Here is a 14413-nt window from a genome sequence, read left to right on the forward strand (position 1 = left end):
GGTGGACAATAGTCAGCTCCCGACATCCTTTGACAAAACAGCGAATCAGCACTTCATCCGTTCTTACCTGCCACCTCTTCAGCCATTGCGTTACGTTATTTTTTGCATGGATGTTTGAAATAGTTTGTCAAAAAATACTTCATTTGTCAGTAGGGAAAGTATCTGGGTTTCATTTATGTCATATATTGCTTAGATTTTTGTGATAGTGATATGTCCTATTTCATACATTCTTCTCGGTCACATTTTGCATCAATCATAAATGTGTTTTTAAAAATTCTGCCCTGTAAACCTGGCAAGATGTCTTTGCATTCAGGTATTGCTTCTTTTAAAGAGAGTGCATTTAGCCATTGTGGTCGGGTTTTGAAGAAGATATGCTAAAACGGTCGTCGATGCATGCTTTTGTTTTATAGATGTTGGATAAATATTTTGGTTGATAGTTAATTTCACTTCGCACTATAGTAACTATAAGCCAACGTTTTCTCTTTATTCATATTTTGCTAATAATTTAAAGGGATAGTTCACCCAAAAATGAAACCAATGTCATTAATGACTCACCCTCATGTCGTTTCAAACTCGTAAGACCTCTGTTTATCTTCTGAACACAGTTTAAGATGTTTTATATTTAGTCAGAGAGCTTGTTGACCCTTCATTGAAAATCTATGTAGAGTTTACTGTCCATGTCCAGAAAGGTAATAAAAACATCATCAAAGTAGTCCATGTGACATCAGTTGGTCAGTTAGAATGTGTTGAAGCATCGAAAATACATTTTGGTCTAAAAATAAAAAAAAATATGACTTTATTCAGCATTGTCTTCTCTTTCGGTTCTGTTGTGAGTGCATGCGTGAGACTAAAGTCACGTGACTGTAGTGACGCGGATGACGTGTTATCCTCAGACATGTTTGCAAAGTTTTTTTTTTCAAAGCGTGCGTCTCCCTCAGACTGTAAACGAAGGCGCACAAAAAAAAAAAACAGCTGGGGCGCACCAGATAACACGTCAGCCACGTCACGTGACTTTAGTCTCGCACATGCACTTCACAACAGAACCGGAAGAGAAGACAATGCTGAACAAAAGTCGTAATTTTTGTTATTTTTGACCAAAATGTATTTTTGATGCTTCAACACATTCTTACTGACCCACTGATGTCACATGGACTACTTTGATGACGTTTTTATTACCTTTCTGGACATGGACAGTAAACTGTACATAGATTTTCAATGAAGGGTCAACAACACTAAATATAAAACATCTTAAACTGTGTTCTGAAGATGACCGGAGGTCTTACGAGTTTGGAACGACACAGAGCGTTTATTTTTTAAAGTTGCCAGCCAGCCCTGTGATTTTTCATCATTTTCCCAAAAGTTTAATGCCTTCCAGAAAATGTTCTTCTTTAAATATATAAACATACAATACATCAAATGAAAGAACAGATCCACTGCTTTCAAACAAAAAGGTTTCATCCTACCTTCATTAGTTCTCTTTTTATCACCTCTCTAATATGGGTAAAATTCTTCAAAGACACAAATCGTTTTTGACATTTTTATATTCTGTTGACAGTATAATGTTAGACGAATAAAGATAACTGACACAATTTTTGGATAACGCACATCTTATTTTTGTTATACCCAATCTCTCGCTCTTTCAGTTAGAGACATTTAAATGTGAGATTCAGGAAACGAGATCATAATTTTATGGGATTCTCTAGTGTGCCGTTACTAAAGTGAGTAGACTTTTGATGTTTGATTTGGCTTCAATAAAACTAAAAAGTGTCTTTGAAAATTTAATATTGCAGAAACTTAGGGGTTGTAACAACATCCTAACAAGCATTGCAGATAAGAGTTTTATCCAGAAAAGGTCAACTTAAAAAAAATAAAAATTCAGCTATCTTATTTCCTTTGGTGGAAATGTTAAACTTGGCAGGTGTAAAATATTTGGAGTCTCATAATTGCTCTCATTAAACTTTCAGTGGTATTTTCACTTCTGGTGAAGGTTAGTTTGCTTCCCGGTCAAGCACTTACAGTAAACTAAGATCTGGTTTTCCTGACAGAATACAGAGCACTGAACATAATATAAGAACGGTTGCATCTGTGCACGTATTTAGTTTCTGAGGTTTTTAAGATTCAATGGATGTCTTCCTGCAGCTCTGTGTGGAGGTGATGTGCAAGGTCCAGAGGGAATCATCCTCTCTCCCGGCTTTCCAGAGCTCTATCCCAACTCATTAAACTGTACCTGGACTGTGGAGGTCAGTCACGGCAAAGGTACGTAACTGAGATACCGCACATTAATCTTTATGTGCTGTCAATAAAACATGATGCCTTCCCTCTTAATATGAGAGCTGTACGAGCTGCAGATTGTACTGTATTCGGATCAGTCTTTATCTTAAATGTTTTTTTAACCTATGTGTCACATGATGTATGTACTGTATGTGTGTGACTCTTTAAATGTTTATACAGTAATGCTTTAACAAACAAATACCCCAAATTCAGGCTAGTTTTGCTGTGTTGGGCATGTGGGCTTGAGTTACAGTGTTTGCTTTTTAGGGGACTTGACTTTGTGGTGGAAATTCAGCAATTATCTGATAGATTGAGATGAGACAGAATGAATTCTTAAAGAAGAACAAATTAATGTTTTACTTGCAAGGACTTCCACATACAAAGCAATCAAATCAATGTATAGCAGAAGTCACTTTATCTGCCCTTGCTGGGCTTTTTATATGCCTAGTTAACCCCAAACATGCAGCCTTCAAAAGCAGATGTGTCTGCAACTCTCTCTTTTGCCCCAGACTATTTTTGTTATAACTACTTTATTATTATAAGACAGAATAAAATTAAATAAGAATCACTTTCCCATTACAACTTTCAAATGGTTTACCAGTTACGCGCTTCACCTTTAAAGATGTGAAAGTCATGAAATGAAGCCTATCGTGTCACACCATGTTTATAGAAACTGTGTGCATTAAAATGTTCACCAGAATTATAATCGTACTTTCTTGAACACCACTTACCTTTGATTAGCAATAGGTAGCAATTACAATTAGCATTAGCGAACAAAACTGGAAAACTGAGAAAGAAAGATTTTATGTGTCATGCAGAGTACCCCTGACTGTGACCAATTTTATTGGACTGCAGTGTTTTTAATGCAAATAGTCAGTGTTTAATTCAAAGACATCTTAATCTGACATTTTTAAATATTTATCCTCAAATTGTGTTTAAATGTTTTTATCCTGTATGAATTGTAAATGTAGTAGGGGAGAGCGGGGCACAACCTAACGCTGTTTGGTTTTGGCTCAATCATTCAAAAAATATTTGAGTTTGATGAATTATATTTTTACATAAGCAACACACACAGATCTCTGCTACAAATGAACATTTGAAGTTTGTTTCTAGTACTTACCATTCTTGGCACAAAATGGGCAGAAAAGGAACTCATACAGTGTGATTTTTGATATATCGGTTGGGTTTGTTCATATTTTCTTTTACCATGCCCTGAAACAACCCAAAGTGTACTATGGTGCTAAAATGAATTTGGATTCAATGAATAATATCAGTTAATGACAGGAACAGTTTTTTTCTTGTATCTATGATGACATTATGATGTAAAAACGCTTAGTGTCATGTGTCATCATCTGATTTTCCCCCTTCCGCTCAGGAGTGCAGTTCACATTTCACGCCTTTCACCTGGAGGATCATCATGACTACCTGCTTCTGACCGAGAACAGCAGTTTTGTGCGTCCCCTTGCCCGGCTCACTGGTTCACAGCGACCCCCGCTAATCAACGCCGGCCTATACGGCAACTTCAAGGCACAACTTCGCTTCATCTCTGACTTCTCCATCTCCTTTCAGGGATTCAACATCTCTTTTTCAGGTAGGGGAAAAGCTGCTTTGCACATTTACCGTATGCATTGAATATCCAGATGTTTAAGATTTGCTAAAATGTGTTTCCCACAATGCATTGCAGTTAACTTTATATTTCTTTTCCATTACCTGATTATTGAAACAGTATACTTTGAATACTACGTAGTATGCAGTGGCTAGTGTTGCATTTATAGGGCCCTATTTTAACGATCTAAGCACATTGTCTAAAGCACACAGCGCAACGTCTAAATGGGCGTGTCCGAATCCACTTTTGCTAATTTAACGACGGGAAAAATGGTTTGTGCGCCCAGCGCATGGTCGAAAAGGGTAGGTCCTATTGTAATGGGAGTATTTTGGGCGTAACGTGCAGTAAACCAATGAGAGACGCAGCTCTCATCCCCTTTAAAAGCAAGTTGCGCTGGCGCTATGTTTAATCCCTATTTAGATGACGGACTTTGTAAACTGAAAAACTAAGCGGAGGAAGAAGATCCCCAGTTTAAGATGAATGTTAAATAATTGTGTTGTTTTTCACTTGTATTGAAATTGTTTTTTTATTAAAACCTTTAAAACCCGTTTTCTTTTAGTCATGGAAGTAAAAAGCAGGCATGTAATTGCTTTAAATGTATGGCTATCCAATATCATCAAAACATAATTTACAAGTATGTAAGATAAGGTTTGTACTCTAAAAATACTTTATTTGTAACAAACAGGAGATAAAGAATTTACAAACGGCTCTCCTCACGTTTCAGCACTTTGGACAGCGTTTTTTTTAGCAAAGAGTTTTTTTAAGCATTACTTAAAAATGTTTCTCATCTCACCCGCAGGTACAGAGTCATCATATACAATAAATCCGTGAGGTAGCATTAAAAAAACATTTTAAAACAGATGCATTTGTTCAAAGCAAAGCATTTATTTACTGCAGGTAAAGCAGCTCTTTGCGCCTTCTAACGTCTCATAATTAGTCCTCATTTATGTCCAAGAGACTCAATAATAATCTTTTACATTCAATCCTTTAATCTTTCATATTTAAAAGCATTTTTGTGCTGCTGCGCATTCATGTACTTTGTGATAAGCAAACCCGCGTTGTCCTTCCGTTTATAGGCGCATTTTACTAATGCGCTCTTTAAATAACATAAAACACTATTGCGCCATTGACTTTAGACTTTAGACCAGGTTTTTGTTGGTCAATGGCGAAGTCTATTTTAGTTGCCTCAAAATAGCAACGCGCCAACAATGCGCCTGAACACACCTCGTTTTCAGACCAGAACGCCCATGGGCGCAAAAGGGGGCGCAAATGCATTTTCTATTTAAACAACGCGGCGCTAAACCTAAAAAATGGGGTGGAAACTAGCGAAATACACTTGCGTCGCGCATTACGCTGCATTGCGACGGGTGTAAGATAGAGCCCATAATATAGGGCATATTATAATTGCTTGTAAATCTCTTTTATGTAAACAAAACAAGTCCTATAAACTCTTAAACATAACCATTTATTACAAATGGGACAATTTATGTAAGAATAGAGTTAGTGTGGTTTACAAATTATATATACAAATTTGCCCCGCTCATATTTAACAATAAAACTCAGCATTTCTCATTTATTTAAAGTGCAGCATTTTACATTTGAATGCTTTTGCTAATGATTCGGGATATTCACTGGCCCGTAGCGTTTATATTTTATTTGCAAAAACAATACTAATGTAATCAGGGGACAAAATCCGAGGTTATTCCAGGATGAGAACGACCATCGCCGTCCGAGCCTACTTGTCTGTTTCTATGAAAAGTCAAGGCACCAATTAGATATAGATGCTGCTCGGTACATTGATAAAACGAATCGATTGGCAACGGCTCCAGTTGCGTCTCAGTGGCATATTGAAAGTCAAGGATTTATCAGCAGTGCCCACAGTCTGCACGTCATACTTCCGGAGCTGAACTGCTGGTGATATCAGCTCTCGCTTCAGGCTGCGTTTTTCCATTAGTCACAGATTCCCCATTGGATCGTCCTTCTGCACTGCATGGCCACCACCGCACGCCCAGCGGGTCCTGGGTTAAACCAACCTACCGTCTAATAGAATTAGTTTATCCACTATTTTGATGTGAAATGGGAAACAGATCTTACAGTACTTGACAGCTAAATATGGTTTGTAGTCGGAAACCGTTATGAAATGATTTTGAAGCAGTTTCATGTGTTTGAGCTCTGTGAGTCTTTCAAAAAAGAAGATTCTGTTGCGCTTATATTTTTTTACAGCACAGCTATATTGTACCACAACTAAGGGGTACCGCTGTCCAAGTGCTGAAACGTGCGGCCGTTTGTTAATTCTTTATCTCTTGTTTGTTACAAATAAAGTATTTTTAGAGTATAAACCTTTTCTTACAGACTTGTAAATAATTTTTTGATGATATTGGACAGCCATACATTTAAAGCAATTAAATGCCTGCTTTTTTACTTTCATGACTAAAAGAAAACGTGTTTTAAAGGTTTTAATAAAAAAATCGCAATTTCAATACAAGTGAAAAACAACACAATTATTTAACATTAATCTTAAACTGGGGATCTTATTCCTCCGCTTAGTTTTTCAGTTAACAAAGTCCGTCATCTAAATAGGGATTAGACATAGCGCCAGCGCAACTGGTGGCTTTTAAAGGGGATGAGAGCTGAAACTCTCATTGGTTTATTGCACGTTACGCCCAAAAAACTCCCATTACTCAAAAAAAAAAAAAAAATAGAACTAACCCTTTTCGACCATGCGCTCGGTGCACAAACCATTTATCCCGTCGTTACATTAGCAAAAGTGGATTCGGACACGCCCATTTAGACATTGCGCTGTGCGCTTTAGACAATGCGCTTAGATCGTTAAAATAGGGCCCTATGTGTAGGGATGCAGCGATTAACTGGTTTCGCTATTAACCGCACTTTAAAATGTCACGGTTAAGTAACCGTAAAGCCTCCGCTACACCGCGTGTTTTTGTTTCACGCACGCACACACAAACCAGATCCACAAACCACCAAGAGGCGCGTGCGGCGTCCGACATGCTCGTTAGCGCACTGTATGACAAAGCTCCGCGTTCAAAAGAATATGTGCGCGTGACACGTCTCTTGGTTGTTCGTGCATCGGTGTGTGTGTGTGCGCGTGCCTGCACGGGTGCGTGAAAGAGCCACACTCCAATCAGTCTGTGCAGCATTAACTCTTTCACCGCCAGCATTTTAAAAAAAAGTTGCCAGCCAGCGCCAGCGTTTTTCATGATTTTCACCAAAGTTTAATGCCTTCCAGAAAATGTTCTTCTTTAAATATATAAACATACAATATACCAAATGAAAGAACAGACCCTCTGCTTTCAAACAAAAAAAACGTTTCATCCTACCTTTAGTGGTTCTTTTGTAATTAGCTTTTGAATATGGGTAGGTTTTTGCAAAAACACCATATTTTGAGCAAAAAGCAGAGATAATTCCATTTTTGTGACGGACTTTTCATAGAGATCCCATTAAGAGCGATCTTAAAACAGACACGGACATGCAGCAGCTTGCCATAGGGCAATACTTCCGGTTTTAAAAAGTTGCGAAAGGGCGCCACCTGGTGGATAATAGCGGTATTGCGGAAAGACGGAAAATCTTGTCATTGGCGGGGAAGCGTTTTCTCTTAATTGACGAGATATCTCGTCAATGGCGGGGAAAGAGTTAAACACCTCCTCCTCAGGGATCAAATCCAGGCGGGGCTCCTGGTGGTCTGACTGCATTTAATAACGTTGAATTATTTTAACGCATTAATGATTTATGAATTAATAGCATGAGTTAACACGTTAATGCTGCCAGTCCAAAATGACTCGCAGTACCCAGTCCAGGATGACCCTGTGTTATTATTCGTTTTGAGAGGCTCTTATCATTTTACTAATACTTCAAACAAATCAAAATAATATACATTTATTCAGTCCAAATATAAAATTACATTTATTCCAAAGATCATTAAAATGAATAGCCTACAGGTTTCAAAAGGCACCTATACTGTTTAAGTCAAAGCCTGCTAGGTTATTATTAGTATCATTTGTCCAAGAATTGGACAAAAAATACACAAACTGAAAATACAAAAGAATTTAGCAATTGTTCAAAAATGTATCCATGTGATTTTTTACATTAATTTTTTAAAATAATTGAGTCCATAATAACCGTAATAACCGTACAACCGTGATTATTTATCAGACTATAACCGTACCATCAAAATCTATAATCGTTGCATCCCTACCTATGTGTAACATGTTAGGGGCCCTATTTTAACGATCTGAAACGCAAGTGCGAAGCGCAACGCGCAAGTGAGTTTGTGGGCGGATCTTGGGCGCTGTTGCTATTTTCCCGGCGTGAGAAATAACTCTTGCGCCGGGCGCAAATCAATAAGGGGTTGGTCTGAAGTAGGTTCATTATTCATAGGTGTGGTTTGGGCGTAACGTCAAATAAACCAATCAGAACGCTAGCCAACATTCCCTTTAAACGCAAGGGCGCAAGTTCCATGGCGGGTTGCTATTATTATGACGGATTTACCAGGCGCACGCCAGGAGCGGTTAACAGCCGAGGAGACCGACTTCCTTGTACGGGGGAATCCCACGCTTGCCAGCATAAATCGGGCACGCCGTGTAACGGGAGGTGGATCTGCCTCAGGACTTGACGCCAGCAGAGGACATCGCTGCGTCCACCCTCACCGCTGAAAGGGTTTGGGGGCTTTGAAATCGGACCCAAGAAACGCAAGCAAGGTCCAACCCCAAAGTACACTTACAAATCAAGTTCACATACATTAAGGTTTCTTATGAAAACATTTTAATTATTATTTACATAAAATAAACGTAATACAGCCACACAACAAAGTTATGAAAATATTTTAATCGTTATTTGCATGAGAATAAATAAAAACTATCACCACAATGCTCACCACTATGATTCCCCTTATCTCGTGTATTAATATTTTTAAGTGTAACAATTTATGATTTGCAAAAATAACTGTTGCATCTGTGTAGATTAGATAAGCAAAGTGTATGCGCGTTGTGCACCCTATACATTATGGTCAAGCATGCGCCCTTAAAATAGCATAATGAACAACGCGCCACTGACTTTAAACTTTTTTTTCTGGTCAGTGGCGCAATTGTTTTTTGAAACTGCATAATAGCATCAGGGATGGTTTGCGCCCGAACACGCCTCCTTTTTTGTGCTGAACCGCCCAGGGAGCGCAAGTTCATTCCCTAGTTTGCCGACGTGCTTCTGTGACGGGAAAAACCCGCTGTGCGCCGGGGCAAAATACGAATGATACATGCGTCACGGACAAAGTCAATTGCGCTGGGTGCAAGATAGAGCCCAAGGTCTCATTTTGTGTAGATTATGTGTTCAAATAAATAAATGAACAACACAAAATGTATTGTTCAATTAATAACACAGAGATGTGTCTAGGGAAAACACATTAACCGAAACTACCAATGATGTTTGCTGGCTCTGATGTCAAATCTGGCAAAATCCTCAAAACACGTGCACATGTACAAATGCAATTTGATAAGTGTTGATTCAAATTTACATCCAGGATAAAAAACATGTTGCCTTTAAATACAGTTGTTTAGTGAACATTTATGTTCGTATGGGTTTATGAAAATGAGCTGCGTGAAACTTCAACAAATTGGCTTTTTTTGTTTCACAGAAGGAATGACTACATAAATTTGGATGATGTAAAATTGGCAGACTTTGACTTCTTGGCAAAACTTTTCCTTTAAGGTCAAAGTGATAGATTTTTAGAGGACACGTCGAGAGAGTAGCGCCGAGAGCCCACAGGGTTTTGCTGGTGTTTACAGAACCATCATATACATTAATTAAGGGCTGAAGTTATGAATACTCATACAATTATCCACACCCTGACTTTCTGTATTAGTCTAATATCAATTCCCAGATGAACACTACGCTTGACCTTTTACTGGTATTGAATATTGATGGGATTGACAGAAGCAGGCATGCATAATGTGAAGAAATACGAGCTGTGAAACTGCAGACAAAGACCTTCTTCCATTAGCATTTTTTTGCATTAAGTTGAGAGAAAGTTCAGGGGGAAAAATTGATCTTTTACAGAAAATGAAATCTATTAATTTTCTGTCCGGTCACAGGCTGACATGGTGGATGTGTTGATATGCTAAACACGTCAGTCTTCCTCAGAGTAAATTTGAATATGGAGATAATTGTTGCTCAGAGGAGGTAAAAAGGGACAAACAAGCAATTTGTGTCTTTTTGCCATTGACCATCAAACTCGGTGCCAGTATCTCATTTATACCACACCTGCGGTCCTGTGCATGTCATTTACATTCTAGGAAACAATGAGAGATTTTTCTATGCTCACTCTACATTAATGGATTGTTTTAGTGTTTAAATGAAAGCCGGGGTTATCCTTACACTCCGTGATTCATGATCTTTAATTAATCAAGCAATTATAAAGGCTAAACTACCTATTGCTATGCTTAAACCAACCAATTATAAAACCAAGCTTTAAAAGGAAGTTGTTATATTAATTTCTCCATAATGGTCATACAAATATTGTCTTGCGTATATATTTATTTAAACATGACACACTTTCTTTAACAAGTAGAACATGTCTGAAAAATATACAAAGGATGCAGTGGCGGGCTGTGACTTTTCTTCTGGGGAGGCACAAATGCGTAGCTTGTCAAAACATGTATGTATCCCATCGTGTGTGTTGGCCCATCATGTTAAAATATATGTTCGGCACGTCATGTGAACCTAGGTACAGTAGTGTTCGAATTATGTCAAGATGAAAAATTTTGATCCAGGATCACATCTTATTTTGTAAAATCACGCCGACCCTATAATGATGGGGGGCTTGGTTGGGGGGGCTTAGCTAGGGGACCCCCATAATCTTTGACATAATTCGAATACGTGACGAACACATATTTTTACATGATGGGCCACACACATGACGGGGTACATACATGTTTTGACAAGCTTCGCATTTGTGCCTCGTCCCCATGATTCGTCAACATTTTTTGTTGGTCCTGGATTAAGGATTTAATGAAAGAAACCACAAATTACCCTTAACTCAAACCCTAACCATTTGATACCCCTCAAATCAGTGTGAAATATATTAATAGTTAGAAAATATATATTTTTTTAAAGCCTCTAACCCAATCCTAATTCTAACAATCTGTCAATTACTCCAGGGGACTATTTTGTGCTTAATAGGGGGTCCCTCAATGCCAATAGGAGGTTCAGGACCACCCCAGACGCCTCTGAATTCGAACACTGAACCTAGGTGAATCACGCGTCATGTCTAAATACGTGCCTACTTCAGTCGCTTTGAATTGGTTTATGATTAAAGAGACATTCGGGTGAGTCTCACGAAATCCAGATTTAGTTTTTTTTTAAAGCCCTTGAAGCCAATTTTTTGCACATATAAGATTTCTTCTTATGAACTATTTTTAAAGGATTTAAAAAAATATTTTCAATATAATTATTTAAATTTTTTAGATTATCATTATCAAAAATTATCATTACCGCAACATGATATTACATTAAAGCTCTACTGTGTACTTTATTGAGTTAATTCTTAACAAAAACCCATGTTTTCTTTCAAAAGTATGTGCTCATTCATGTGTAATTACTTCCCACCCACTAATGAAAGTATTCTCGTAAGTGTAGAATCTGCTATTTAAAATGCATACCGTCGAAGCGCTCTCTGGCTGAATCCATATTGTGCCTCCATCTTTGAAATACATTCGCCGACGAGGGACATTCCTGAAATTCAAGCTCCGCCTTTCGCGCTTTCACTCTACACTCATGCTGGCCGATAGCTGAAGCCTCCGGAGGTTGCATGTGTAGGCGGTATACGTCATCAAGACAGTCTTATTTCAGAATATTAACAATTATAAAGCTGACAATTATTTTTAGTTAATTGTAAATTGATGTAATATGCGTATGACTTGCGAATGTAATGCTCAGTTGATTTAAATAAACCAGGCTTGATGACGTATCGTATCCAGCCTGTGACCTGCGTAGCTGAATCCTTCGGATTTTACAACAACCGCACACCGTGATGAACCTGTGATCTAATGCTTTGATTTGAAAGCCTGTTGAAGACATATTCTCGAGGACATTAAAACAAATCGCCAAGGAAGCGAAACGGGGATTTTAAACGACAACGTGACAGGAAAAACATCAAGACCAAAGTCACTATTGGAGTTAGTTTTCCAAGAGGGGGCTCAAGGGACACTGAAGTTGCACTTTCTATATTCTCCACAGGTAATTCAGCATATTCGTTTACATCTATACAGTCCATGTTGTAAACTTGAAGTTTTATAGTTCCTTGGCTAACTTTAGCATGATTATGCATAACACTTGTTAGTGTAAACATGCATGTGGTTTAATGTGTTCAAACAGACACACGCCGTCTCTCCGCCCATTTATGTAATCTGAGGTACTGAGATAAATGTTTTTCATCTTTTCTGACCTCTAGCACAAACACATGGTGACAGCGCTATTTTTAGCCTTTCATTGATAAAAGCGTCTGATCTGCGCGTCTTTCGTTTCATTTTACAAGCGTGTGAAAGTTGCGCGATCTTTTTTCACCAATATGAGAGAAAGCTCTTACATATACACGGACATGTAACGTTTACTTAAAACATAAGCATTGTACTCTGACATAATGTCTGACATAATACTCTGATAAAAGCGTCTGATCTGCGCGTCTTTCGTTTCATTTTACAAGCGTGTGAAAGTTGCGTGATCTTTTTTCACCAATATGAGAGAAAGCTCTTACATATACACGGACATGTAACGTTTACTTAAAACATAAGCATTGTACTCTGACATAATGTCTGACATAATACTCTGATAAAAGCGTCTGATCTGCGCGTCTTTCGTTTCATTTTACAAGCGTGTGAAAGTTGCGCGATCTTTTTTCACCAATCTGAGAGAAAGCTCTTACATATACACGGACATGTAACGTTTACTTAAAACATAAGCATTGTACTTTGACATAATATTAGTTCGCGTCCATTTAAACCCGTCATGGTTGCTTTTTTTATGTGATTTTAAGCGGACATATCATGACAATCAGACTTTTTTCATGTTAAACATAAATCGGTGTGCTTTGATGGATCACAGGCAAAGGACATTGCAAATTGTTCATTTTTTTCTCATTGCTTTTGCTTTGTAGCTACTGGAAGCCATGTTAACCTTGGCATGACACGGCCGGGCCACCGTACGAGTTAAAACGCGTTCCGAATGGGGGGGGCTAGAAAGTATTATTCAGTTGCTTGTCATATAGACTTTCACCGCTAGATGGGAGTAGATCTTACACAGTGGAGCTTTAAATATATGCATGTACAAACTCTTGTTTCGGTAATGAGACGTTGTCTAGGTACTATGACAAACAAAATTTTAACTTTTATCCGGAGAGAAAAAAAACTGCTTACCTGGTAGCCATCTTGAGTGTCACAGTCAATTATGTCCCTTCCAACAATTTTTTTTTTAAATGTTAGTTCCTCGAGGGCTTAAACAACGATTGAAAATTGTTACGGAGGATGTGAAAATTGGTCTTGGACACATTTATATTCCTTATTATTGTCTCTACATTTACCAATGATCACCAAATACCACATGTTCTTTACTGTAAATGTTTATAGTATAACATGCACTAAAGCTTTATATTGTTTAGATTTTTTAATTATAAATATTTCCATGTCAAAGAACCAAAATCCAGTCATGGACACGTTGCGGTAATGGAAATTAACTCCTTAAATGTGGAAAAAACAACAAAATTGATTTGTATGATGTCATTTGAAATCATGTGCAAAATAGTACATGAAGAGATGTTTGTAACTGTATGCTTCTTATTTTGATAGCATTTACTTTTAGTATCAAAATGTTTCATGACACTTCCCAAGTCTAATTTCGCGGGAATGACCCGTTTGCATTTTCTATATTCTTTCTGAAAGTGTTAAGCGAGTATCTTGTGAACGCAAACGTCTCTTTAATCAAAAACCCTTTCAACGCATCTGCAGCAGCAGGCATGTATTTTGACATGATGTGCGATGCACATAGGTCCACACAACACACCGGACACACATTTTAACATGACGAGTCACACACATGACACGCCAAACACATATTTTGCTTTCTTGACACCCACACCACTGAAAGGCTGTTAATGGGGCTTTACACTTAAAAAATGTCAAATAGGTACAAATATGTACACATATGAGGTACAAACATGCACACTTACAGGTGTGGTACAAAGGTGTGGTTTTTAAAAGGGTACCGCACCAACGGCAGCTTTTGTGCATTTGACATGTTTTCTTGCTATTATGTTTGGGTTCAGTAATTTCACTTTAATGGCAATGAAAAGGTTATGAGTCAGTAATTGAAATGCCTTATTTTCACAAATGTCACTTTAGTCATTTCATTGGTATTTAACAAATTGGACAGTCACAAAATCACTAAAGGTGCAACTATAAACATGACAAATGATGAAAGTCAGAATTCATAATTCGAAAATGAAGAATCTGAACCATTGAATGCATTTGGCTGGCA

The 14413-nt window shown here is 37.9% G+C and overlaps 1 protein-coding gene across 4 annotated transcripts in view; it reads left to right on the plus strand.

The window, feature by feature from the left end:
• Positions 1-14413, plus strand: part of csmd3a (CUB and Sushi multiple domains 3a) — a 398763-nt gene that overhangs the window by 166214 nt on the left and 218136 nt on the right. For all 4 annotated transcript variants that reach the window (XM_065298900.1, XM_065298902.1, XM_065298901.1 and 1 more), the window contains exons 19-20: positions 2140-2256; positions 3647-3862. In XM_065298900.1, coding sequence (XP_065154972.1) covers positions 2140-2256; positions 3647-3862 — 333 coding nt within the window. The remainder of the gene's footprint in view (positions 1-2139; positions 2257-3646; positions 3863-14413) is intronic.

The sequence above is a fragment of the Paramisgurnus dabryanus genome, chromosome 13 (genome assembly GCF_030506205.2).
Source record: "Paramisgurnus dabryanus chromosome 13, PD_genome_1.1, whole genome shotgun sequence".
Taxonomy (NCBI): domain Eukaryota; kingdom Metazoa; phylum Chordata; class Actinopteri; order Cypriniformes; family Cobitidae; genus Paramisgurnus; species Paramisgurnus dabryanus.